A 26,584-nucleotide genomic window follows, 5' to 3' on the forward strand; every position below is an offset into this window, starting at 1 on the left:
GTAAGCCACTGAGCTGGAAGTAGTGGTCACATGACATGAAAGATATAAAACATACTTTTTACCAACAGGAAGTAGTGGTCACATGACATGAAAGTTATAAAACGTAACTTTCGTCAAACAACGAAAATAAAGAACTCTTTTGAGATAAAATTCACACAAACACAATACTTCAATAACAAAATACAATATTAATAAAGTGCAATTTCAAGCAGTGCACCCCACTTGATCAACTATGGCAGGATTTGACCCAGAGTATTGTCACCTTTCTCCACTTGGCAGCTGATGTTTGCTCCACACACTCTGGTCATTGTACAGTATACACATGTATGTTTGAAAGTATTGTTATGGCTGATAGACATGGTCATTGTACAGTATACACATGTATGTTTGAAAGTATTGTTATGGCTGATAGACATGGTCATTGTACAGTATACACATGTATGTTTGAAAGTATTGTTATGGCTGATATATGTGGACATTGTACTAGTGGTGAGTGTAGGGAAATGTCCATCCATCCATCTATTTTCTGCCGCTTATTCCCTTTGGGGTACCGGGGGGTGCTGGAGCCTATTTCAGCTACAATCGGGCGGAAGGCGGGGTACACCCTGGACAAGTCGCCACCTCATCGCAAGGCCAACACAGATAGACAACATTCACACTCACACAATAGGGCCCATTTAGTGTTGCCAATCAACCTATCCCCAGGTGCATGTCTTTGGAGGTGGGAGGGGCCTATCCCCAGGTGCATGTCTTTGGAGGTGGGAGGGGCCTATCCCCAGGTGCATGTCTTTGGAGGTGGGAGGGGCCTATCCCCAGGTGCATGTCTTTGGAGGTGGGAGGGGCCTATCCCCAGGTGCATGTCTTTGGAGGTGGGAGGAAGCCGGAGTACCCGGAGGGAACCCACGCAGTCACGGGGAGAACATGCAAACTCCACACAGAAAGATCCCGAGCCCGGGATTGAACTCGCGACTATTCAGGACTTTGGTATTGTGAGGCAGATGCACTAACCCCTCTACCACCGTGCTGCCCTCAACTGAGTTACTGAATATTAAAAATACTACATCAATTGAGTTACTGAAGGATTATTGTTGTGTGTCACAATAACACAAGTAGCCAGTGAGGATTATTGTTGATGTGTGTCACAATAACACAAGTAGCCAGTGAGGATTATTGTTGATGTGTGTCACAATAACACAAGTAGCCAGTGAGGATTATTGTTGATGTGTGTCACAATAACACAAGTAGCCAGTGAGGATTATTGTTGATGTGTGTCACAATAACACAAGTAGCCAGTGAGGATTATTGTTGATGTGTGTCACAATAACACAAGTAGCCAGTGAGGATTATTGTTGATGTGTGTCACAATAACACAAGTAGCCAGTGAGGATTATTGTTGATGTGTGTCACAATAACACAAGTAGCCAGTGAGGATTATTGTTGATGTGTGTCACAATAACACAAGTAGCCAGTGAGGATTATTGTTGATGTGTGTCACAATAACACAAGTAGCCAGTGAGGATTATTGCCCTTATGTGGGCTCTGTACCGAGGATGTCGTTGTGGCTTGTGCAGCCCTTTGAGACACTTGTGATTTAGGGCTATATAAATAAACATTGATTGATTGATGTGTGTCCCAGTAAACTGCACATGCACACAGTTAGGTGGAAATAGTTTAAAAAGTGTATTATATCTCTTGTTGGAATAAGAAAATGTCACCGATTTGGTGGAACGGTCCTTAAACGTGGAATTAGGCAATCCTTTATGAGTCTCGTGAATAGTTACAGTATGATAAATGAGAAATAGGCGCGCAATAGTTTTGATTGACAGGACTGTTTTCAGAAAGGGTGTGACGTTACTAAAATAGAACATTGTCGAATACAGCGTGATTGACAGCTCTATCTGCCAATACTTGGCAGGTAAAACAAGCCTTGTCATTTTGTCCACCAATAGGATGGCTTGTAATCTGAGGTGGGCGGGACTAGATGGCTGGCTAAGCAGCTAACAGATGGCGGAGGCGCTAGCGGCTCGTCCAGCAGCAGAGTGGCCGCATACCTGCACACAAGGTCGGCCTGAATAAACTTGCTCGTCTGCTGGCAAGCCAAGAAAGACCACCGCGGATTCATCTCCATTAAGAAAGATCGTGTTGGACGACTTATGTCTGCTTTGTGGCGGCTCTTCCACGCAAGGCCTCAGAAGCCTCGGGCTGGATTTGAGCGAGTTTAGCTGAGAGGACGCGTGGGAAACATTTGGAAAGTCACTTGAACGCACCATCCATTTTCTACCGCTTGTCTCATCGCTAGTCACTTGAACGCACCATCCATTTTCTACCGCTTGTCTCATGGCCTGGATCAACTTGATGGCAGGAAGTATTTCGCTGGGAGCAGAATGAATGAATGAAGACAACAAGATTGCTTATTTGAGGAGGGAGCAAGCGGACTACTTTCAGGACTGTCCCCGCTGCCTCCCTGCAAATGGCCGAAGAAAGAACGCCTTCGCCGGGAGTGGGCGGACGAGCTCATGCTATGCTAGCAATGCTAAGCTAACATTGCCTGGGCATCCAGCTAGCACCACGTGGTCTCCGAGGAGCACAGCGGCTGCCCGGGATGGGAAACGCCGTCTCATGTTGCGGGTCCCCGGAGTCCAGCCCCAAGCTCCCGTCGCGGCAGCCGGCGGAGCGGCTGGAGGAGTTTCTGACCAGCACGGAAGTGAGCGACGACAACAGCGCCCCCTACCTGCAGCACATCAGCGACAGAGAAGTCCCTGACGGTGTGTACATCCATTCATTCATTCATTCATTCATTCATTGAGACTTGTATTAGTAGGTTGCACAGTGAAGTACATATTCCCTACAATTGACCACTAAATGGTAACACCCCAATAAGTTTTTACACTTGTTTAAGTCGGGGTCCACTGAGTCATTGATTCATCCATCCATTTCCTACCGCTTGTCCCATAGACACAAGATACGTTTTCTAGAAATAAATAACTGTGTGAATGTACATCTGTGAATGGATGAATAGTGTGCATGCACAGTGTCATCAGTGAATGGACACTGCATGTACAGTGTCATCTGTGAATGGATGAATAGTGTGCATGTACAGTGTCATCTGTAAATGGATGACTAGTGTGCATGTACAGTGTCATCTGTGAATGGATTAATTGTGTGTATGTACAGTGTCATCTGTGAATGGATGAATAGTGTGCATGTACAGTGTCATCTGTGAATGGATGAATAGTGTGCATGTACAGTGTCATCTGTGAATGGATTAATTGTGTGTATGTACAGTGTCATCTGTGAATGGATGAATAGTGTGCATGTACAGTGTCATCAGTGAATGGATGAATAGTGTGCATGTACAGTGTCATCTGTGAATGGTTGAATAGTGTGAATCTACAATATGTACAGTGTCATCTGAGAATGGATGAATAGTGTGTATGTACAGTGTCATCTGAGAGTGGATGAATAGTGTGTATGTACAGTGTCATCTGAGAGTGGATGAATAGTGTGTATGTACAGTGTCATCTGAGAATGGATGAATAGTGTGTATGTACAGTGTCATCTGTGAATGGATGAATAGTGTGTATGTACAGTGTCATCTGAGAGTGGATGAATAGCACCAGTGAAAGTTAAACCAGGTCAGACATCCAAACAGTCTATGATCAATGCTAAAGCTAGCTAGTGTATAATGTTGTATTCATTTTCATGAATGTTCTACACTTGTTATGATTATTCCTGCACTGTGTTCTGTCATGAAGGTTCTACACATGTTATTATTATTCCTGCACTGTGTTATCATGAAGGTTCTACACATTCTATTATTATTCCTGCACTGTGTTATCATGAAGGTTCTACACATGTTATTATTATTCCTGCACTGTGTTGTCATGAAGGTTCTACACATGTTATTATTATTGTGCACTGTGTTCTGTCATGAAGGTTCTACACATGTTATTATTATTCCTGCACTGTGTTCTGTCATGAAGGTTCTACACATGTTATTATTATTCCTGCACTGTGTTCTGTCATGAAGGTTCTACACATGTTATTATTATTCCTGCACTGTGTTCTGTCATGAAGGTTCTACACATGTTATGATTATTCCTGCAATGTGTTCTGTCATGAAGGTTCTACACATGTTGTTATTATTCCTGCACTGTGTTCTGTCATGAAGGTTCTGCACATGTTATTATTATCCCTGCACTGTGTTGTCATGAAGGTTCTACACATGTTATTATTATTCCTGCACTGTGTTCTGTCATGAAGGTTCTACACATGTTATTATTATTCCTGCACTGTGTTCTGTCATGAAGGTTCTACACATGTTGTTATTATTCCTGCAATGTGTTCTGTCATGAAGGTTCTACACATGTTATTATTATTATGCACTGTGTTGTCATGAAGGTTCTACACATGTTATTATTATTCCTGCACTGTGTTCTGTCATGAAGGTTCTACACATGTTATTATTATTATGCACTGTGTTGTCATGAAGGTTCTACACATGTTATTATTATTATGCACTGTGTTGTCATGAAGGTTCTACACATGTTATTATTATTATGCACTGTGTTGTCATGAAGGTTCTACACATGTTATTATTATTATGCACTGTGTTGTCATGAAGGTTCTACACATGTTATTATTATTATGCACTGTGTTGTCATGAAGGTTCTACACATGTTATTATTATTATGCACTGTGTTGTCATGAAGGTTCTACACATGTTATTATTATTATGCACTGTGTTCTGTCATGAAGGTTCTACACATGTTATTATTATTCCTGCACTGTGTTCTGTCATGAAGGTTCTACACATGTTATTATTACTCCTCACAGAGCTGGCCTTGGAGTCCAACCCATCAGACCACGCCCGAGCCAGCACCATCTTCCTCAGCAAGTCCCAGACAGACGGTGAGCACCAAAGTGTATCATGATGTAGGTGTCGGTGTTTCATGACCATCATGACTGATAGTTGGATGAGCAGAACATAGAACATAGTTCCTGTGATGACTTTTCCTCAGCTATGAAGGCAGAAACACTCACATGGAACACTTCACAAGAAGAGTCATGAATATGTACACATGCTTGATAAAGTGTAAGAAATGTACACAAAAAGTTACAGAAAGTTACCGCTGTGCTCTAAAGGGTGGGCTAAGTTGGTGTTCGCGCTCTTACCTTGCTTTATTTACAGACCACATTGGTCTGACTACAGTCCTGTTGGAAACATCCAAAAACTGTCCAGTACACACTTTGAGTATTGACAGGTGTGTATCACATACAGTACACAATGAGTATTGACAGGTGTGTATCACATACAGTACACACTTTATGAGTATTGACAGGTGTGTATCACATACAGTACACACTTTGAGTATTGACAGGTGTGTATCACATACAGTACACACTTTGAGTATTGACAGGTGTGTATCACATACAGTACACTATGAGTATTGACAGGTGTGTATCACATTCAGTACACACTTTATGAGTATTGACAGGTGTGTATCACATACAGTACACTATGAGTATTGCCAGGTGTGTATCACATACAGTACACACTTTGAGTATTGACAGGTGTGTATCACATACAGTACACACTTTGAGTATTGCCAGGTGTGTATCACATACAGTACACACTTTATGAGTATTGACAGGTGTGTATCACATACAGTACACACTTTGAGTATTGCCAGGTGTGTATCACATACAGTACACACTTTATGAGTACTATTAAAGGCAGTAGTGAAGGATGTGATGTTTGCTGATGTTGTCAGTGTGTGATCGGAGGAAAAGCAACCACATGAGCCAAGTGTCTCCTGGTCCTCTGAGCAAGAAGTACAGCTCATGTTCCACCATCTTCATGGACGACAGCACCGTCAGTCAGCCCAACTTGAAGAGCACCATCAAGTGGTGAGTATCTTCTTACTGTCACCTGCTGTTACCTGTTACTGTCACCTGTTGTTACCTGTTACTGTCACCTGCTGTTACCTGTTACTGTCACCTGCTGTTACCTGTTACTGTCACCTGCTGTTACCTGTTACTGTCACCTGCTGTTACATGTTACTGTCACCTGCTGTTACATGTTACTGTCACCTGCTGTTGCCTGTTACTGTCACCTGTTGTTGCCTGTTACTGTCACCTGTTGTTACCTGTCACCGTCACCTGTTGTTACCTGTCACCGTCACCTGTTGTTACCTGTTACCGTCACCTGCTGTTACCTGTTACTGTCACCTGCTGTTACCTGTTACTGTCACCTGCTGTTACCTGTCACTGTCACCTGTTGTTACCTGTCACTGTCACCTGTTGTTACCTGTTACTGTCACCTGTTGTTACCTGTTACTGTCACCTGTTGTTACCTGTTACTGTCACCTGCTGTTACATGTTACTGTCACCTGCTGTTACATGTTACTGTCACCTGCTGTTACATGTTACTGTCACCTGTTGTTACCTGTTACTGTCACCTGCTGTTACATGTTACTGTCACCTGCTGTTACATGTTACTGTCACCTGCTGTTACATGTTACTGTCACCTGTTGTTGCCTGTTACCGTCACCTGTTGTTACCTGTTACCGTCACCTGTTGTTACCGTCACCTGCTGTTACCTGTTACTGTCACCTGCTGTTACCTGTTACTCTCACCTGCTGTTACCTGTTACTGTCACCTGTTGTTACTTGTCACCTGCTGCTACCTGTTACTGTCACCTGTTGTTACCTGTCACCTGCTGTTACCTGTTACTGTCACCTGTTGTTACTTGTCACCTGCTGCTACCTGTTACTGTCACCTGTTGTTACCTGTCACCTGCTGTTACCTGTTACTGTCACCTGTTGTTACCTGCTGTTACCTGTTACTGTCACCTGCTGTTACCTGTTACTGTCACCTGCTGTTACCTGTTACTGTCACCTGTTGTTACCTGTCACCTGCTGTTACCTGTTACTGTTACCTGTTACTGTCACCTGTTGTTACCTGTTACTGTCACCTGTTGTTGGATGTTACTGTCACCTGCTGTGTCACATGTTGGATGTTACTCACCTGCTGTCTCCTGCAGTGTCACCTTGGCCATCTACTACCACATCAAGAACAGGTAGGTGTGTGTGTGAGTGTGTGTGTGTGTGTGTGTGTGTGTGTGTGTGTGTGTGTGTGTGTGTGTGTGTGTGTGTGTGTGTGTGTGTGTGTGTGTGTGTGTGTGTGTGTGTGTGTGTGTGTGTGTGTGTGTTGCTGACTCAGCTGTCTTCTGCAGGGACTCACACAGGTCTTTGGACATCTTTGATGAGAAGATGCATCCTCTGTCAGTGAGTCTGTGCACCAACATCTGCAGCACATGTGCATGACGCCTTCAAGTCAGTCTCTCTCTCTGTGTGTGTGTGTGTGTGTGTGTGTGTGTGTGTGTGTGTGTGTGTGTGTGTGTGTGTGTGTTACACAGAGAGAACCAGTGCCAGATGACTACTTGCGCATCGACCCGGAGCACAAAGTGATCTACCGCTTTGTCAGAACACTCTTCAGTGCTGCACAACTCACAGCTGAATGTGCCATCGTCACTCTTGTAAGTCTCTTCTTCTTCTTTCACACACTCACACTCTTCTATCACTCACTTTGACCCATACTTTATTCTATCACTCACTTTGACCCATACTTTATTCTACACACACTGACACTCTTCTATCACTCACTTTGACCCATACTTTATTCTATCACTCACTTTGACCCATACTTTATTCTACACACACTGACACTCTTCTATCACTCACTTTGACCCATACTTTATTCTATCACTCACTTTGACCCATACTTTATTCTATCACTCACTTTGACCCATACTTTATTCTATCACTCACTTTGACCCATACTTTATTCTATCACTCACTGACACTCTTCTATCACTCACTTTGACCCATACTTTATTCTTCACACACTGACACTCTTCTATCACTCACTTTGACCCATACTTTATTCTATCACTCACTTTGACCCATACTTTATTCTATCACTCACTTTGACCCATACTTTATTCTATCACTCACTTTGACCCATACTTTATTCTATCACTCACTGACACTCTTCTATCACTCACTTTGACCCATACTTTATTCTTCACACACTGACACTCTTCTATCACTCACTTTGACCCATACTTTATTCTATCACTCACTTTGACCCATACTTTATTCTATCACTCACTTTGACCCATACTTTATTCTACACACACTGACACTCTTCTATCACTCACTTCTCCACCATGACTTTGACCCATACTTCATTTAATAATGACTGTAAGGATTAGTGCTGTGGTTCTTATAGTCTATCAACACTATGGTGATACAGTATTTATCTACTAGGATTGACAATTCATTACAATATTTTTATCTTGACAGCCCTAGTATGTAGTAGTGACTTGTCACTAAGTGTCAGTAACATGTTTTAGTACTTGTTACTACATCATCAGACACACTATATACACATATGATGTTGTTACTACACCATCAGACACACTATATACACATATGATGTTGTTACTACACCATCAGACACACTATATACACATATGATGTTGTTACTACATCATCAGACACACTATATACACATATGATGTTGTTACTACATCATCAGACACACTATATACACATATGATGTTGTTACTACACCATCAGACACACTATATACACATATGATGTTGTTACTACATCATCAGACACACTATATACACATATGATGTTGTTACTACATCATCAGACACACTATATACACATATGATGTTGTTACTACATCATCAGACACACTATATACACATATGATGTTGTTACTACATCATCAGACACACTATATACACATATGATGTTGTTACTACATCATCAGACACACTATATACACATATGATGTTGTTACTACATCATCAGACACACTATATACACATATGATGTTGTTACTACATCATCAGACACACTATATACACATATGATGTTGTTACTACATCATCAGACACACTATATACATATATATATACGATGTCAGTAAATAGTCATTAGTGAAGTAGATAGTAATAACCAGTTTACCCTGCATGAGAAAAGGTTCATTTTGGTTGAAGAACACAAAGTGTATAAAAAGGAGTTGGTGACCTATTGTGATGTTGACAAACCAATTTTCCCAAGAGATTTTTGAAATCAAATGTTGATGTTCCTCTTAGACACTTGTAAAAAAGGTGTTTGATGATAAACTAAACACAACATCAACCATTATGTCACCACTGCGCCCACCTTTCCTAAAAACAATGTTCTGAAACAATTTGCCTTAACTTCCATTCCATTCAATATGTGTGGTTGCCAGTACGATTCACGGACAATATTATTGTTAGAAGGATACAATATGTGTGGTTGCCAGTACGATTCACGGACAATATTATTGTTAGAAGGATACAATATGTGTGGTTGCCAGTACGATTCAGGGACAATATTATTGTTAGAAGGATACAATATGTGTGGTTGCCAGTACGATTCAAGGACAATATTATTGTTAGAAGGATACAGTACAGTGAGTTGGTATGGATTCACTAAGTTTTTATAACAACAATCACGCGAGTGTGAAATAAATAATGTTTCCTATATTCCGGTTATTTCTTGTAAGGAATGATGTATAAATAAATGATGATGCAAACAACAATGAATGTTATTTTTTGTAAGGAATGATGTATAAATAAATGATGCTACAAAGAAACAACAATGAATGATATAAATGTGTTGTTGGACTGACATTGTTTCATTCTCAGGTGTCATGGCAACTTTCCAATGTTTCCTCCAAAAAGGAGGTGGTGTTGTGACCACCAGAGGGCGGTGTAACCCTGCAGAGTTGTCATGATGGTGGTGAGCAGCTTGATCAGAGAGCCTTCCTTCCTGCAGGTCTACCTGGAGCGCCTGCTGACCTACGCCGAGCTGGACATCTGCCCCGCTAACTGGAAGCGCATCGTGCTGGGAGCCATCCTGCTGGCCTCCAAAGTGTGGGACGACCAGGCCGTGTGGAACGTGGACTATTGCCAGATCCTGAAGGACATCAGCGTGGAGGACATGTGAGTGGACTGGTCACTTTGAGGTGTGTTGTTGTTGGGTCACATGAAGAGGGTCTCAAGTGCTCTCACAATGGCCCTGCCTCTCGCCCACTCCATTAGTTGCCCCGGGAGACTAGACATCTCTCTCTCTCTCTCTGTCTCACACACACACCACCTTTGCCAGCCAACAAAGCAACCTGGATGCGGTCTCCATGGCGACCAGCGCCCTTAGCCTCTCTCTGAAGAGGCAGGATGATGGCGGTGGTAGTGGAGTCCACATGTGCTCTTGTCTCGCCATCGGCTTCCTATTTTCATCTCATTGTTCTCATGAACTGCTTTCTTTTTATGCTAGTGGTGTTAGACAGACTGGTTGACAATATCAAATCACCTGAAATAGTGTGAGACTCTTTATTAGCTCCCTATGGTCCGTGTCTTTATGCTAGTGGTGTTAGACAGACTGGTTGACAATATCAAATCACCTGAAATAATGTGAGACTCTTTATTAGCTCCCTATGGTCCGTGTCTTTATGCTAGTGGTGTTAGACAGACTGGTTGACAATATCAAATCACCTGAAATAATGTGAGACTCTTTATTAGCTCCCTATTGTCCGTGTCTTTATGCTAGTGGTGTTAGACAGACTGGTTGACAATATCAAATCACCTGAAATAATGTGAGACTCTTTATTAGCTCCCTATGGTCCGTGTCTTTATGCTAGTGGTGTTAGACAGACTGGTTGACAATATCAAATCACCTGAAATAGTGTGAGACTCTTTATGGTCCGTGTCCTCCATGTTGGACGTGTCTCTGTGCAGGAACGAGATGGAGCGCCACTTCCTGGAGCTGCTCCAGTTCAACATCAACGTGCCCGCCAGCGTCTACGCCAAGTACTACTTTGACCTGCGCCAGCTGGCCGACGACAACAACCTGAGTTTCCCCCTGGAGCCGCTCAACAACCAGCGGGCCCAGAAACTGGAGGTGAGTTTGACCAAGAAGTCTGAGTGCATTTGCTGCAAATGTCAACAAATACAGTGTTGGACACCTTTTCAAGTCAAATATGTGTGCGCCTAACTTGTCTCAGTAGTCTTCATTCAGTCATCTTGCATGCTGCTGGAAGACTCAGGGCAATGACATCACTTCCTGTACGGGGCGGGGGCCCCTACATCACATCCTGTTTACAGAGCCATTACCCGGTCGCCACTTCCTCAGCGCGTTTAGTCTATTTTCTTACTCCATATGGGTTCAAAAAAGCCAGGAAAGAAGGAGGGATTAGCTGTGGACCTAGAAAAGACTTCATTGCAAGGAGTACAGCAGTACATCGCTGATTTGGCTGGCAAATATGGAAGAAAGATTTCCACAACTGCAAGCTTTGTAAATAAGGATGTTGATGTATTAAGAAAGAGAGAGTACAAAAGCAGGTGTGATTGGATGAAAAGGTGATAGCATTTATTCCAAAGGTGGCCGATTTAAGGCTGCTTCCATTAGTTTTTAAAGAGGACATGCCGGCACACTAGCCCATGAAGGCTGTTCAAAAACATTTAAAGAGGAGTTTCCTTTTTTTGTTTGTAGCAACATGGTTGTTAATGTTTTGGAGAGCACTGAAAGGATGTTTGTGTCTGCGCAGCTACTTCTTGTTGTCTTGTTTGGATTAAATAAAGATTGTTGATTGTTGCTGTTTGTTGAATTTATATATATATATATATATATATATATATATATATATATATATATATATATACAGGTAAAAGCCAGTAAATTAGAATATTTTGAAAAACTTGATTTATTTCAGTAATTGCATTCAAAAGGTGTAACTTGTACATTATATTTATTCATTGCACACAGACTGATGCATTCAAATGTTTATTTCATTTAATTTTGATGATTTGAAGTGGCAACAAATGAAAATCCAAAATTCCGTGTGTCACAAAATTAGAATATTACTTAAGGCTAATACAAAAAAGGGATTTTTAGAAATGTTGGCCAACTGAAAAGTATGAAAATGAAAAATATGAGCATGTACAATACTCAATACTTGGTTGGAGCTCCTTTTGCCTCAATTACTGCGTTAATGCGGCGTGGCATGGAGTCGATGAGTTTCTGGCACTGCTCAGGTGTTATGAGAGCCCAGGTTGCTCTGATAGTGGCCTTCAACTCTTCTGCGTTTTTGGCTCTGGCATTCTGCATCTTCCTTTTCACAATACCCCACAGATTTTCTATGGGGCTAAGGTCAGGGGAGTTGGCGGGCCACACCAGCAGATGACATGGCACCCCAAACCATCACCCAACCATGCAAATTTTGCATTTCCTTTGGAAATCGAGGTCCCAGAGTCTGGAGGAAGACAGGAGAGGCACAGGATCCACGTTGCCTGAAGTCTAGTGTAAAGTTTCCACCATCAGTGATGGTTTGGGGTGCCATGTCATCTGCTGGTGTCCAACAGGACTTGGCGCCTGCACACAGCGCAAAATCTACCCGTGCCTGGTTTACGGACCATGCTATTTCTGTTCTAAATTGGCCCGCCAACTCCCCTGACCTTAGCCCCATAGAAAATCTGTGGGGTATTGTGAAAAGGAAGATGCAGAATGCCAGAGCCAAAAACGCAGAAGAGTTGAAGGCCACTATCAGAGCAACCTGGGCTCTCATAACACCTGAGCAGTGCCAGAAACTCATCGACTCCATGCCACGCCGCATTAACGCAGTAATTGAGGCAAAAGGAGCTCCAACCAAGTATTGAGTATTGTACATGCTCATATTTTTCATTTTCATACTTTTCAGTTGGCCAACATTTCTAAAAATCCCTTTTTTGTATTAGCCTTAAGTAATATTCTAATTTTGTGACACACGGAATTTTGGATTTTCATTTGTTGCCACTTCAAATCATCAAAATTAAATGAAATAAACATTTGAATGCATCAGTCTGTGTGCAATGAATAAATATAATGTACAAGTTACACCTTTTGAATGCAATTACTGAAATAAATCAAGTTTTTCAAAATATTCTAATTTACTGGCTTTTACCTGTATGTATGTATGTATATATATATATATATATATATATATATATATATATATATATATATATATATATATATATATATATATATATATATATATATATATATATGTATATATATATATATATATATATATATATGTATATATATATATATATATATATTTATATATATATATATATATATATATATATTATTGTTTACATTGTTTCTTAAAAGGAACTATGCTAATTTCTCGCTCTATGAACTATGTTCAACAACCAATTAAATCTGTAAATTGAGGTTCCACTGTAGATTTCCTTATGTGAAGTTCTTGTCGTGTGTGTGTGTGTGTGTGTGTGTGTGTGTGTGTGTGTGTGTGTGTGTGTGTGTGTGTGTGTGTGTGTGTGTGTGTGTGTGTGTGTGTAGGCCATCTCCAGACTGTGTGAAGACAAGTACAAGGACCTGAGCCGAGCGTCCCTGAGACGCTCTCTCAGCGCCGACAACCTGCTGTGCATCCGACACTCCAACGCCGTGCTGTCTTAGGCCCGACACCTTTCCTAGCTGAGTCACATGACCACGTGACGCCAGGCCCGACTGGCTGGCCACCTTTCCTAGCTGAGTCACATGACCACGTGACGCCAGGCCCGACTGGCTGGCCACCTTTCCTAGCTGAGTCACATGACCACGTGACGCCAGGCCCGACTGGCTGGCCACCTTTCCTAGCTGAGTCACATGACCACGTGACGCCAGGCCCGTCTTGTCAAGTCCTGAAGCAACACACAACTATTGTTTTTATATGCAACTCACCTGGTCACATGACCCAGGCTTTCTTTCATGGAAGTAAAGAATAATAGCACATAGTCATTGCAGGCACAACACTTGTTACTGTGTTCCACCAGACTAGGTCCTAGAACACCCCTGACTCTAGTCCACATCATGGAGTACACTCTGAAGTTGTTACTGTGTTCCACCAGACTAGGTCCAAGTACACTCCTGACTCTAGTCCACATCATGGAGTACACTCTGAAGTTGTTACTGTGTTCCACCAGACTAGGTCCTAGAACACTCCTGACTCTAGTCCACATCATGGAGTACACTCTGAAGTTGTTACTGTGTTCCACCAGACTAGGTCCTAGAACACCCCTGACTCTAGTCCACATCATGGAGTACACTCTGAAGTTGTTACTGTGTTCCACCAGACTAGGTCCAAGTACACTCCTGACTCTAGTCCACATCATGGAGTACACTCTGAAGTTGTTACTGTGTTCCACCAGACTAGGTCCTAGAACACTCCTGACTCTAGTCCACATCATGGAGTACACTCTGAAGTTGTTACTGTGTTCCACCAGACTAGGTCCAAGTACACTCCTGACTCTAGTCCACATCATGGAGTACACTCTGAAGTTGTTACTGTGTTCCACCAAACTAGGTCCAAGGACACTCCTGACTCTAGTCCACATTATGGAGTACACTCTGAAGTTGTTACTGTGTTCCACCAGACTAGGTCCAAGGACACTCCTGACTCTAGTCCACATTATGGAGTACACTCTGAAGTTGTTACTGTGTTCCACCAGACTAAGTCCAACAACACTCCTGACTCTAGTCCGCATCATGGAGTACACTCTGAAGTTGTTACTGTGTTCCACCAAACTAGGTCCAAGGACACTCCTGACTCTAGTCCACATCATGGAGTACACTCTGAAGTTGTTACTGTGTTCCACCAGACTAGGTCCAAGTACACTCCTGACTCTAGTCCGCATCATGGAGTACACTCTGAAGTTGTTACTGTGTTCCACCAGACTAGGTCCAAGTACACTCCTGACTCTAGTCCACATCATGGAGTACACACTGAAGTAGTTACTGTGTTCTACCAGACTAGGTCCAAGTACACTCCTGACTCTAGTCCGCATCATGGAGTACACTCTGAAGTTGTTACTGTGTTCCACCAGACTAGGTCCAAGTACACTCCTGACTCTAGTCCACATCATGGAGTACACTCTGAAGTTGTTACTGTGTTCCACCAGACTAGGTCCAAGGACACTCCTGACTCTAGTCCGCATCATGGAGTACACTCTGAAGTTGTTACTGTGTTCCACCAGACTAGGTCCAAGTACACTCCTGACTCTAGTCCACATCATGGAGTACACTCTGAAGTTGTTACTGTGTTCCACCAGACTAGGTCCTAGAACACTCCTGACTCTAGTCCGCATCATGGAGTACACTCTGAAGTTGTTACTGTGTTCCACCAGACTAGGTCCAAGTACACTCCTGACTAGTCCACATCATGGAGTACACTCTGAAGTTGTTACTGTGTTCCACCAGACTAGGTCCAAGGACACTTCTGACTCTAGTCCACATCATGGAGTACACTCTGAAGTTGTTACTGTGTTCCACCAGACTAGGTCCAAGGACACTCCTGACTCTAGTCCACATCATGGAGTACACTCTGAAGTTGTTACTGTGTTCCACCAGACTAGGTCCAAGGACACTCCTGACTCTAGTCCACATCATGGAGTACACTCTGAAGTTGTTACTGTGTTCCACCAGACTAGGTCCAAGGACACTTCTGACTCTAGTCCGCATCATGGAGTACACTCTGAAGTTGTTACTGTGTTCCACCAGACTAGGTCCAAGTACACTCCTGACTCTAGTCCACATCATGGAGTACACTCTGAAGTTGTTACTGTGTTCCACCAGACTAGGTCCAAGGACACTTCTGACTCTAGTCCGCATCATGGAGTACACTCTGAAGTTGTTACTGTGTTCCACCAGACTAGGTCCAAGTACACTCCTGACTCTAGTCCACATCATGGAGTACACTCTGAAGTTGTTACTGTGTTCTACCAGACTAGGTCCAAGGACACTCCTGACTCTAGTCCGCATCATGGAGTACACTCTGAAGTTGTTACTGTGTTCCACCAGACTAGGTCCAAGTACACTCCTGACTCTAGTCCACATCATGGAGTACACTCTGAAGTTGTTACTGTGTTCCACCAGACTAGGTCCAAGGACACTCCTGACTCTAGTCCACATCATGGAGTACACTCTGAAGTTTTTACTGTGTTCCACCAGACTAGGTCCAAGTACACTCCTGACTCTAGTCCACATCATGGAGTACACTCTGAAGTTGTTACTGTGTTCCACCAGACTAGGTCCTAGAACACTCCTGACTCTAGTCCACATCATGGAGTACACTCTGAAGTTGTTACTGTGTTCCACCAGACTAGGTCCAAGGACACTCCTGACTCTAGTCCACATCATGGAGTACACTCTGAAGTTGTTACTGTGTTCCACCAGACTAGGTCCTAGAACACTCCTGACTCTAGTCCACATCATGGAGTACACTCTGAAGTTGTTACTGTGTTCCACCAGACTAGGTCCAAGGACACTACTGACTCTAGTCCGCATCATGGACCAAGACTGATGTTTGTACTGAAAGAAGGACCTGGAGAAGACTAAGTCAGTATTGTAGCCCCCACAAAACAAAGTACTTCCATGCAGGATCCAAACACAACACAATGCTTGGTCTTGCTTACTGTGTAGGCTACTAGTTTACTGTGTAGGCTACTAGTTTACTGTGTAAGCTACTAGCGTACTCTGTAGGCTACTAGCTTACTCTGTAGGCTACTAGCTTACTGTGTAGGTTACTAGTTTACTGTGTAGGCTACTAGTTTACTGTGTAGGCTACTAGTTTACTGTGTAGGCTACTAGTTTACTGTGTAGGCTACTAGTTTACTGTGTAGGCTACTAGCTGTCAAATGTCTCATTTTTAAGTGGAAACCCATTTGCGAATGGACTATTTTAAATAAACACAAATCATGTAAAAGGCCTTTTATTTTGTCCTTTATTTGCGGCGCTTGTTGATGATGTCACAATCCCGCCTTAACGGCGTTCGAGGATTGATTGATTGATTGATTGATTGATTGAGACTTGTATTAGTAGATTGCACAGTACAGTACATATTCCCTACAATTGACCACTAAATGGTAACACCCCAATAAGTTTTTCCACTTGTTTAAGTCCACGTTAATCGATTCATAGTAAAGGGGAGGGACCTTTTAGTCAATCAATCAATCAATGTTTGTTTATATAACCCTAAGTCACAAGTGTCTCAAAGGGCTGCACAAGCCAGTCGCCTATTATACCCAAACAACGCTGCTGTCACGAACATCTCCGCACTAATCAAAGTAATGATGTACTTAATAGTGACTATGTTGTCTTTTAGCTTAGTAGCTGCTTGATTCATGCAACGCAATGCATCCTGGGATAGCTAGCATACAAAAGTCAAAATGGCGGCAAAAGAGGACCAGCGATCATTTCTATCTGCTTCTCTCTCCGTGTTTACTGTACTTGTAATACTCTTTAATTGTACTTGTAATACTCTTTAGTTGTACTTGTAATACTCTTTAATTGTACTTGTAATACTCTTTAATTGTACTTGTAATACTCTTTAATTGTACTTGTAATACTCTTTAATTGTACTTGTAATACTCTTTAATTGTACTTGTAATACTCTTTAATTGTACTTGTAATACTCTTTAATTGTACTTGTAATACTCTTTAATTGTACTTGTAATACTCTTTAATTGTACTTGTAATACTCTTTAATTGAACTTGTAATACTCTTTAATTGTACTTGTAATACTCTTCAGTTGTACTTGTAATACTCTTTAATTGTACTTGTAATACTCTTTAATTGTACTTGTAATACTCTTTAGTTGTACTTGTAATACTCTTTAATTGTACTTGTAATACTCTTTAATTGTACTTGTAATACTCTTTAATTGTACTTGTAATACTCTTTAATTGTACTTGTAATACTCTTTAATTGTACTTGTAATACTCTTTAATTGTACTTGTAATACTCTTTAATTGTACTTGTAATACTCTTTAATTGTACTTGTAATACTCTTTAATTGTACTTGTAATACTCTTTAATTGTACTTGTAATACTCTTTAATTGTACTTGTAATACTCTTTAGTTGTACTTGTAATACTCTTTAATTGTACTTGTAATACTCTTCAGTTGTACTTGTAATACTCTTTAATTGTACTTGTAATACTCTTTAGTTGTACTTGTAATACTCTTTAATTGTACTTGTAATACTCTTTAATTGTACTTGTAATACTCTTTAGTTGTACTTGTAATACTCTTTAATTGTACTTGTAATACTCTTTGTTGTACTTGTAATACTCTTTAATTGTACTTGTAATACTCTTTAGTTGTACTTGTAATACTCTTTAATTGTACTTGTAATACTCTTCAGTTGTACTTGTAATACTCTTTAATTGTACTTGTAATACTCTTTAGTTGTACTTGTAATACTCTTTAATTGTACTTGTAATACTCTTTAATTGTACTTGTAATACTCTTTAGTTGTACTTGTAATACTCTTTAATTGTACTTGTAATACTCTTTGTTGTACTTGTAATACTCTTTAATTGTACTTGTAATACTCTTTAATTGTACTTGTAATACTCTTTAATTGTACTTGTAATACTCTTCAGTTGTACTTGTAATACTCTTTAATTGTACTTGTAATACTCTTCAGTTGTACTTGTAATACTCTTTAATTGTACTTGTAATACTCTTTAATTGTACTTGTAATACTCTTTAGTTGTACTTGTAATACTCTTTAATTGTACTTGTAATACTCTTTAGTTGTACTTGTAATACTCTTTAATTGTACTTGTAATACTCTTTAATTGTACTTGTAATACTCTTTGTTGTACTTGTAATACTCTTTAATTGTACTTGTAATACTCTTTAATTGTACTTGTAATACTCTTTAATTGTACTTGTAATACTCTTTAATTGTACTTGTAATACTCTTTAGTTGTACTTGTAATACTCTTTAATTGTACTTGTAATACTCTTTAATTGTACTTGTAATACTCTTTAATTGTACTTGTAATACTCTTCAATTGTACTTGTAATACTCTTTAATTGTACTTGTAATACTCTTTGTTGTACTTGTAATACTCTTTAATTGTACTTGTAATACTCTTTAGTTGTACTTGTAATACTCTTTAATTGTACTTGTAATACTCTTTAGTTGTACTTGTAATACTCTTTAATTGTACTTGTAATACTCTTTAATTGTACTTGTAATACTCTTTAATTGTACTTGTAATACTCTTTGTTGTAAGTGTGTAAAGAGCGAGCCAAAGGTACACAATCAAGTATTGAAGTGTTTTGGTCCTGTGCTACCGAGTCTTCCCTCCAGGAACGCTAAAGAGTCACGAGCAGAGGTGAGTGTTGCCATGGAAACATAACATGACGCCATTGTTGTCCTGGGGCAGTGCGTGCATTTAATGATCCCACTAGAAGTTGCTCTATAAAACATGTTAGAAACATGTTAGAAAGTTGCTCTATAAAACATGTTAGAAACATGTTAGAAAGTTGCTCTATAAAACATGTTAGAAACATGTTAGAAAGTTGCTCTATAAAACATGTTAGAAACATGTTAGAAAGTTGCTCTATAAAACATGTTAGAAACCTTTCAAACATTGTTTGGCAAATGCGGGCGAGTTGACGTTTCAATGTGCGCTAGTTGACCGCCAGCAGATGAAGAAGGTTTACAGACTAAAAGTCCAAAGTATGATCTGCCAGCAGGTGGTGTTGGAGGCCAACTGACTGCAGCTTTAAGGGCAGACATCAAAACTAGCCACAGGTGTCGCACGTTCGATTCCCGGCCGACATGATGTCTGTACAAGGCATGTAAAAGTAGGTCAATAAATATTGCGTCCTTGTGTCATATATGAGAAGGAGCTTTATGGTAGCCGGTGCCGGTGCCGGTGCCGGTGTCGCTATACAAAGGGGGCGGAGTCGCCATCCTGTACCGCCAGCAGGGGCAGCAGCGCGCCAAGAATCTCCTCCACGTTTCCACAGTCTTCCCTGACCAGATCCAGACCCCGGAGGTGATGCCCACCACCAAGCACATGAAGTACTTGAGCATGAAGACGGCATAGTCGGGCCCGGCGCCCAGACGTTGGCGCTCCAAGGCGCAGGTGCAGGCCAGCGCCCGCTCCCACCCGGGTCTCCGGTGCTGCTCGTAGACCAGGCAGGCCACCACCACGCCAGCGGGCACGGTGTAGAGCACGGTGAAGAGGCCGATGCGGATCATCAGCCGCTCCAGCTTGTCCGTCTTGGTGCCACCTTGCTTGATGATGCTGCGGATCCGGAAGAGGGACACGAAGCCAGCCAACAGGAAGAGCGAGCCCGTGAAGAGGTAGACCACCAGTGGCGCCAGCACGAACCCCCGCAGGTTTCCCAGGCTCTGGTTGCCCACGTAGCAGATTCCGGCCACCGGGTCGCCGTCCACGGCGCTGAGCGCCAGAACCATGACGGTCTTGATGCTGGGGACCACCCAGGCGGCCAGGTGGAAGTACTGGCAGTAGCCGGCGATGGCCTCGCTGCCCCACTTCATCCCGGCCGCCAGGAACCAGCTGAAGGACAGGACCACCCACCAGATGCAGCTGGCCATGCCGAAGAAGTAGACCAGCAGGAAGACCAGCGTGCAGAGGGCGGGGCCGCTGGTGTCATAAAGGACGTGCTCGCCGCTGGGGGCGCAGGCCACGCGCCGGTGCCCCGCCACCAGGCGCAGCATGTAGCCCAGAGACACGAAGAGGTAGCAGGCGGCCAGGAAGATGATGGGCCGCTCTGGGTACTTGAAGCGCTGCGTGTCCATCAGGAAGGTGGCCACCGTGGTCAGCGTGGACACGAAGCACAGGACGGACCACAGGCCCACCCAGAAGGCCGTGAAGGTGCGTTCCTCCGCCGAGAAGTAGGCCTGGTGGCAGGGCTGGGCGCAGTTGGCCAGGGGCCCCGTGCGGACCCTCCCGTACAGCGGGTGGCTCTCCCTCCTGATGGGGACCAGAGGTTCTCGGCAGCTGCACTCTCGCTCCGCGACTCTGGCTCGCCCCCGAGTAGGCTTGGGGAAGGGCGGCGCCGCCGTGGTGGTCTCGCTGCTGTTCTGGTCCATGCACAGGGTCTCATCGCCCAGGCGGGGCAGTCGCTCGCAGCTCATCCTCTCGGGCCACTCGAAGCCGTACTGGCTCATGAGCGGCGAGCAGCCCCGCTTGGCCCGCTCGCACACGGAGCGGCACGGGGGGAGGGGCTTGCGGTAGTCCGGCAGGCAGATGGGCGTGTACATGCTGCACAGGAAGAAGAGCAGGTCCGGAGAACAGCGGATGCGCACCAGAGGCCAGAACTGGTGCACCTCCAGGCCCACCTCCTCCTGGGTGTCGTGGTTGAACTGGTTGGGCATGTAGGTCAGGTTGTAGCCGATGCCCCGGCACATGGGCACCGTGATGGGCTCGCACACCCGCTCCTTGGACGCCGCCTGCATTCCGCCTGGACTCTGGACCAGCAGGACCAGGACCAGCAGCCTCACGCTGGACCCCATTCAGCTCAAGTCCTGTTTCTTCTTATTGATGATTAATCCCGCACGCAGCGCGCGTCAATCATTAGCTGCCACCAAGTTCTTCTACAACATTCCTGTTGCTTGCTCAGCTCAGGCGCCCAACTCTCTTGCACACACTTCCAGTCTCACCTCCAAGTGCGCTCAGACCTCATGAAAGTGGACGCCTTCACGTCCACAGTCCGTGCGCGGACGCGCTAGGTGTTGCGTTCACGTCCAGAGTTAGTGCGCGGAAGCGCTTGGTGTTTTGGAAGCGCCTGGTGTTGCATTCACGTCCAGAGTCCGCGCGCGGACGCGCTTGGTGTTGCGTTCACGTCTAGAGTTAGTGCGCGGAAGCCCTTGGTGTTTTGGAAGCGCTTGGTGTTGCGTTCACGTCCAGAGTCCGTGCGCGGAAGCGCTTGGTGTTGCGTTCATGTCCAGAGTCCGTGCGCGGAAGCGCTTGGTGTTGCGTTCACGTCCAGAGTCCGTGCGCGGAAGCGCGAGGTGTTGCGTTCACGTCTAGGGTCCGTGCGCGGAAGCGCTTGGTATTGCGTTCACGTCCAGAGTGCGTGCGCGGAAGCGCCTGGTGTTGCGTTCACGTCCTGAGTGCGTGCGAGGAAGCGTCTAATGTTGCGTTCACGTCCAGAGTGCGTGCGCGGAAGCGCCTGGTGTTGCGTTCACGTCCAGAGCGCGTGCGCGGAAGCGCCTGGTGTTGCGTTCACGTGCAGGGTGTGCAGCATGGTATTGCTCGCAGGTGACAAGAAGACAAGTGCGATCTCTCCGCAAGTGCGCGGGGCTGAGCCTTGCGGTGCGTTCACGGGGCGTGGGACATGTGACGAACGCCGGCGGGACTCAGTAAACGCAGCGTGGCACTTTGAAAGCAACACTTTTTTCACTCAAAGATCAAAAGTCGGTCCTCATGTCAAACACCAGGCTTTGCTGACTTTACGGAATGTACCTGAACGCACCAGCTGCTTGTGTCGCGTGAGGGTCGCCATCAGCACGCTGGGGATTACGAGCAGAACGTGAAGGCATCACTGGACTGCTTTGCAAAAATACAAGTGTATTTGCCATCACAACAGATCATGAGGAATATGAGCAGCAATCCAATAAAAGTCACATGACACAGGTGAGGGGCGCCCCAAGTGACCTTTTGACCCCGTGCGCGAGGGGGTACAAAGGTCGTAATGTGGGCGTGGCTCTTTGTGCGCTGGTTCACCTGCTCAGGTTACTTGGAAAAAGCACCTTACGTGACCACGTGACCAACAGTCGCTGACACCTTTTTAATAAATGTCTCCTTATTTTTAATATAAAGAATCATTTATTTATTTAATAATTGTCTTCTTATTTTAATATATCCATCCATCCATCCATTTTCTACCACTTATTCCCTTCGGGGTCGCGGGGGGCGCTGGAGCCTATCTCAGCTACAATCGGGCGGAAGGCGGGGTACACCCTGGACAAGTCGCCACCTCATCACAGGGCCAACACAGATAGACAGACAACATTCTCACACTAGGACCCATTTAATGTTGCCAATCAACCTATCCCCAGGTGCATGTCTTTGGAGGTGGGAGGGGCCTATCCCCAGGTGCATGTCTTTGGAGGTGGGAGGGGCCTATCCCCAGGTGCATGTCTTTGGAGGTGGGAGGGGCCTATCCCCAGGTGCATGTCTTTGGAGGTGGGAGGAAGCCGGAGTACCCACGCAGTCACGGGGAGAACATGCAAACTCCACACAGAAAGATCCCGAGGCCGGGATTGAACTCACGACTACTCAGGACCTTCGTATTGTGAGGCAGACGCACTAACCCCTCTGCCACCATGCTGCCCTATTTTAATATAATAATAATAATAAATAAATAAAATAATCACTAATTTATTTAATAAATGTCTCCTTATTTTTAATATAAAGAATCATTAATTTATTTAATAAATGTCTAATTTTTTATATAAAAAAATCCTTTATTTATTTAATAAATGTCTCCTTATTTTTGATAAAAATAATAAATAATTCCATCCATCCATCTTCTTCCGCTTATCCGAGGTCGGGTGGCGGGGGCAGCAGCCTAAGCAGGGAAGCCCAGACTTCCCTCTCCCCAGCCACTTCGTCCAGCTCTTCCCGGGGGATCCCGAGGCGTTTCCAGGCCAGCCGGGAGACAACGTGTCCTAGGTCTTCCTTGTGATCTCCTACCGGTCAGACATGCCCTAAGCACCTCCCTAGGGAGGCATTCGGGTGGCATCCTGACCAGATACCCAAACCACCTCATCTGGCTCCTCTCCATGTGGAGGAGCAGCGGCTTTACTTTGAGCTCCCCCCGAATGACAGAGCTTCTCACCCTATCTCTAAGGGAGAGCCCCGCCACCCGGCGGAGGAAACTCATTTGGGCCGCTTGTACCCGTGATCTTGTCCTTTCGCTCATAACCCAAAGCTCATGACCATAGGTGAGGATGGGAACGTAGATCGACCGGTAAATTGAGAGCTTTGCCTTCCGGCTCAGCTCCTTCTTCACCACAACGGATCGATACAGCGTCCGCATTACTGAAGACGCCGCACCGATCCGCCTGTCGATCTCACCATCCACTCTTTCCTCACTCGTCAACAAGACTCCGAGGTACTTGAACTCCTCCACTTGGGGCAAGATCTCCTCCTTAACCTGGAGATGGCACTAATTTATTTAGTAAATGTCTCCTTATTTTTAATATAAAGAATAATTAATTTATTTTATAAATGTCTCCTTATTTTTAATATAAAGAATAATAATTCATTTAAAAAATGTCTCCCTATTTTTTTTTAATAATTTCTTTAATAAATGTCCTTATTTTTAATATAAAGAATAATAATGTATTAAATAAATGTCTCCTTATTTTTCATATAAATAATAATTTCTTTAATAAATGTCTTCTTATTTTTGATACAAATGATAATAATTTATTTAAAAAGGTCTAATTTTTTTATAAATAATAATTTATTTAATAAATGTCTCCTTATTTTTATTATAAAGAATAATGTATTTAATAAATATCTCCTTATTTTTATTATAAAGAATAATCAATGTATTAAATAAATGTCTCCTTATTTTTATTATGAAGAATGATAATGTATTTCATAAATGTCTCCTTATTTTTAATATAAAATGATAATTTATTTAAAAATGTCTCTTTTTTTTAAATAAATACTAATTTATTTAATGAATGTCTCCTTATTTTTAATATAAAGAATAATAATTCATTTAAAAAATGTCTCCCTATTTTTTTATATAAATAATAATAATTTATTTAATAAATGTCTCCTTATTTTTAATATAAAGAATAATTAATGTATTAAATAAATGTCTCCTTATTTTTATTATGAAGAATGATAATGTATTTCATAAATGTCTCCTTATTTTTAATATAAAGAATAATTAATTAAAAAAATGTCTCCCTATTTTTTTAATAAATAATGTATTTAATAAATGTCTCCTTATTTTTAATATAAAGAATAATAATGTATTTAATAAATGTCTCCTTATTTTTAATATAAAGAATAATTAATTAAAAAAATGTCTCCCTATTTTTTTAATAAATAATGTATTTAATAAATGTCTCCTTATTTTTAATATAAAGAGACATTCTAAACATTTTTAAAAAACATTTAAAAAATGTCTCCCTATTTTTTTTATAAGAATAATAATGTATTTAATAAATGTCTCCTTATTTTTAATATAAAGAGACATTCTAAACATTTTTAAAAAACATTTAAAAAATGTCTCCCTATTTTTTTTATAAGAATAATAATGTATTTAATAAATGACTCCTTATTTTTAATATAAAGAATAATAATGTATTTAATAAATGACTCCTTATTTGTCAATACGTGGACCTTGGAGTTTGTTTTCCCGGAATGCAAAGGAAAGTTGGTGCGGGCAAGGCGTGAATGTAAGTACATATTTATTTAAACACTAACAAACTCCAAAAAAAGGAAGCAAACAAAAGGTGCGCACAATGGCGGAGAACAAACTTGGCTAATGAAACAAAACTCGCACAAAGGCAGAAACTATGAACACAAAACAAAAACACTTTCTGTGGCATGGCATGAAGCATGAACTATGGTAAACAGGAATATCATGGGTAGCAGTAGTAGATAAAATGTCACCAGGACGAACAACAGAAACAGACCGGCTTAAATAGCAGTGACATGATCAGTGAAAACAGGTGCGTGACTCAAAACGTGAAACAGGTGCGTGACATGACAGGTGACAACTAATGGGTTGCTATGGTGACAAAACAAACAAAAGTGCACAAAGAGTCCAAAAACAAAACCGAACATGACTAAAACAAAACATGATCACACAGACATGACATTATTTTTAATGTAAATAATTGATTTGATAAATGTCTTCTTATTTTTAATATAAAGAATAATAATGTATTTAATAAATATCTCCTTATTTTTATTATAAAGAATAATTAATGTATTAAATAAATGTCTCCTTATTTTTATTATGAAGAATAATAATGTATTTCATAAATGTCTCCTTATTTTTAATATAAATGATAATTTATTTAAAAATGTCTCCTTATTTTTATTATAAATAATCATTCATTTTTTTAATAAATGTTTCCTTATTTTTAATATAAATAATCATTCATTTATTTAAGAAATGTCTCCTTATTATTAATATTAAGAATCATTAATCCTGCAGACACCAAACCAGATCCCCTCAATGTCCTGACTGGACCTAGAAGTTCTGTCCATAAAAGTTGTAAACACAACTGGTGACAAAGTTCAGCCCTGGCAGAGTCCAACCCTCACTGGAAACTGGTCTGACTTGGGACCAAGTTCTGACACTGATCACACAGAGAGCAGACCCCCACAATCAGACAGTCCGGTACCCCATACCCTCTGAGTACTCTCCCAGGACATGGGACCAAGTTCTGACACTGATCACACAGGGAGAGGACCCCCACAATCAGACAGTCCGGTACCCCATACCCTCTGAGTACTCTCCCAGGACATGGGACCAAGTTCTGACACTGATCACACAGAGAGCAGACCCCCACAATCAGACAGTCCGGTACCCCATACCCTCTGAGTACTCTCCCAGGACATGGGACCAAGTTCTGACACTGATCACACAGAGAGCAGACCCCCACAATCAGACAGTCCGGTACCCC

At 42.3% G+C, this 26,584-nt stretch overlaps 3 protein-coding genes across 11 annotated transcripts; 2 read left to right on the forward strand and 1 right to left on the reverse strand.

Moving 5' to 3' along the window:
* Positions 1-1,983: 1,983 nt before the first annotated feature.
* Positions 1,984-16,470, forward strand: ccnyl1 (cyclin Y-like 1). Of its 2 annotated transcripts, XM_072912022.1 has the most exons (11): positions 1,984-2,765; positions 4,837-4,911; positions 5,775-5,910; positions 7,046-7,081; positions 7,238-7,289; positions 7,421-7,540; positions 9,888-10,054; positions 10,847-11,009; positions 13,452-14,079; positions 14,230-14,760; positions 16,410-16,470. In XM_072912022.1, exons 1-9 carry the CDS (start codon positions 2,603-2,605, stop codon positions 13,566-13,568), a joined length of 1,029 nt encoding a protein of 342 aa, XP_072768123.1. In that variant the 5' UTR covers positions 1,984-2,602; the 3' UTR covers positions 13,569-14,079; positions 14,230-14,760; positions 16,410-16,470. The 2 variants fall into 2 exon arrangements, with proteins under 2 accessions (XP_072768123.1, XP_061782162.1); XM_061926178.1 differs by having other exon boundaries at positions 13,452-14,760.
* On the forward strand, positions 14,768-16,449 carry LOC133574113 (uncharacterized). 8 transcript variants are annotated; one of them, XM_061926171.2, is made up of 3 exons: positions 14,768-14,829; positions 14,905-16,027; positions 16,103-16,416. In XM_061926171.2, the coding sequence occupies exons 1-3, from the start codon at positions 14,787-14,789 to the stop codon at positions 16,182-16,184; spliced, it is 1,248 nt and encodes a 415-aa protein (XP_061782155.1). In that variant the 5' UTR covers positions 14,768-14,786; the 3' UTR covers positions 16,185-16,416. The 8 variants fall into 8 exon arrangements, with proteins under 8 accessions (XP_061782155.1, XP_061782157.1, XP_061782156.1 ...); XM_061926173.2 differs by having other exon boundaries at positions 14,905-15,802; positions 15,878-16,416; XM_061926172.2 differs by having other exon boundaries at positions 14,905-15,727; positions 15,803-16,416.
* A 2,997-nt stretch (positions 16,471-19,467) lies between the features above and the next one.
* LOC133574112 (frizzled-5-like) lies at positions 19,468-22,176 on the reverse strand. The gene has a single exon (XM_061926169.2). It carries the CDS (start codon positions 21,431-21,433, stop codon positions 19,781-19,783), a length of 1,653 nt encoding a protein of 550 aa, XP_061782153.1. The 5' UTR covers positions 21,434-22,176; the 3' UTR covers positions 19,468-19,780.
* Between the last annotated feature and the right edge of the window lie 4,408 nt (positions 22,177-26,584).

This window comes from Nerophis lumbriciformis, linkage group LG31, assembly GCF_033978685.3.
Source record: "Nerophis lumbriciformis linkage group LG31, RoL_Nlum_v2.1, whole genome shotgun sequence".
Lineage (NCBI taxonomy): Eukaryota > Metazoa > Chordata > Actinopteri > Syngnathiformes > Syngnathidae > Nerophis > Nerophis lumbriciformis.

Coding starts and splice junctions, on each gene's coding strand:
- ccnyl1 (XM_061926178.1), top strand. CDS start 2,603: ATGGGAAACGCCGTCTCATGTTGCGGGTCCCCGGAGTCCAGCCCCAAG. Junction 5,911..7,045: donor TTGAAGAGCACCATCAAGTG/GTGAGTATCTTC, acceptor TGTCTCCTGCAG/TGTCACCTTGGCCATCTACT. Junction 7,541..9,887: donor AATGTGCCATCGTCACTCTT/GTAAGTCTCTTC, acceptor TCCTTCCTGCAG/GTCTACCTGGAGCGCCTGCT.
- LOC133574113 (XM_061926170.2), top strand. CDS start 14,787: ATGGAGTACACTCTGAAGTTGTTACTGTGTTCCACCAGACTAG. Junction 14,830..14,904: donor ACTGTGTTCCACCAGACTAG/GTCCAAGTACAC, acceptor CTACCAGACTAG/GTCCAAGTACACTCCTGACT.
- LOC133574112 (XM_061926169.2), bottom strand. CDS start 21,433: ATGGGGTCCAGCGTGAGGCTGCTGGTCCTGGTCCTGCTGGTCCAGAGT.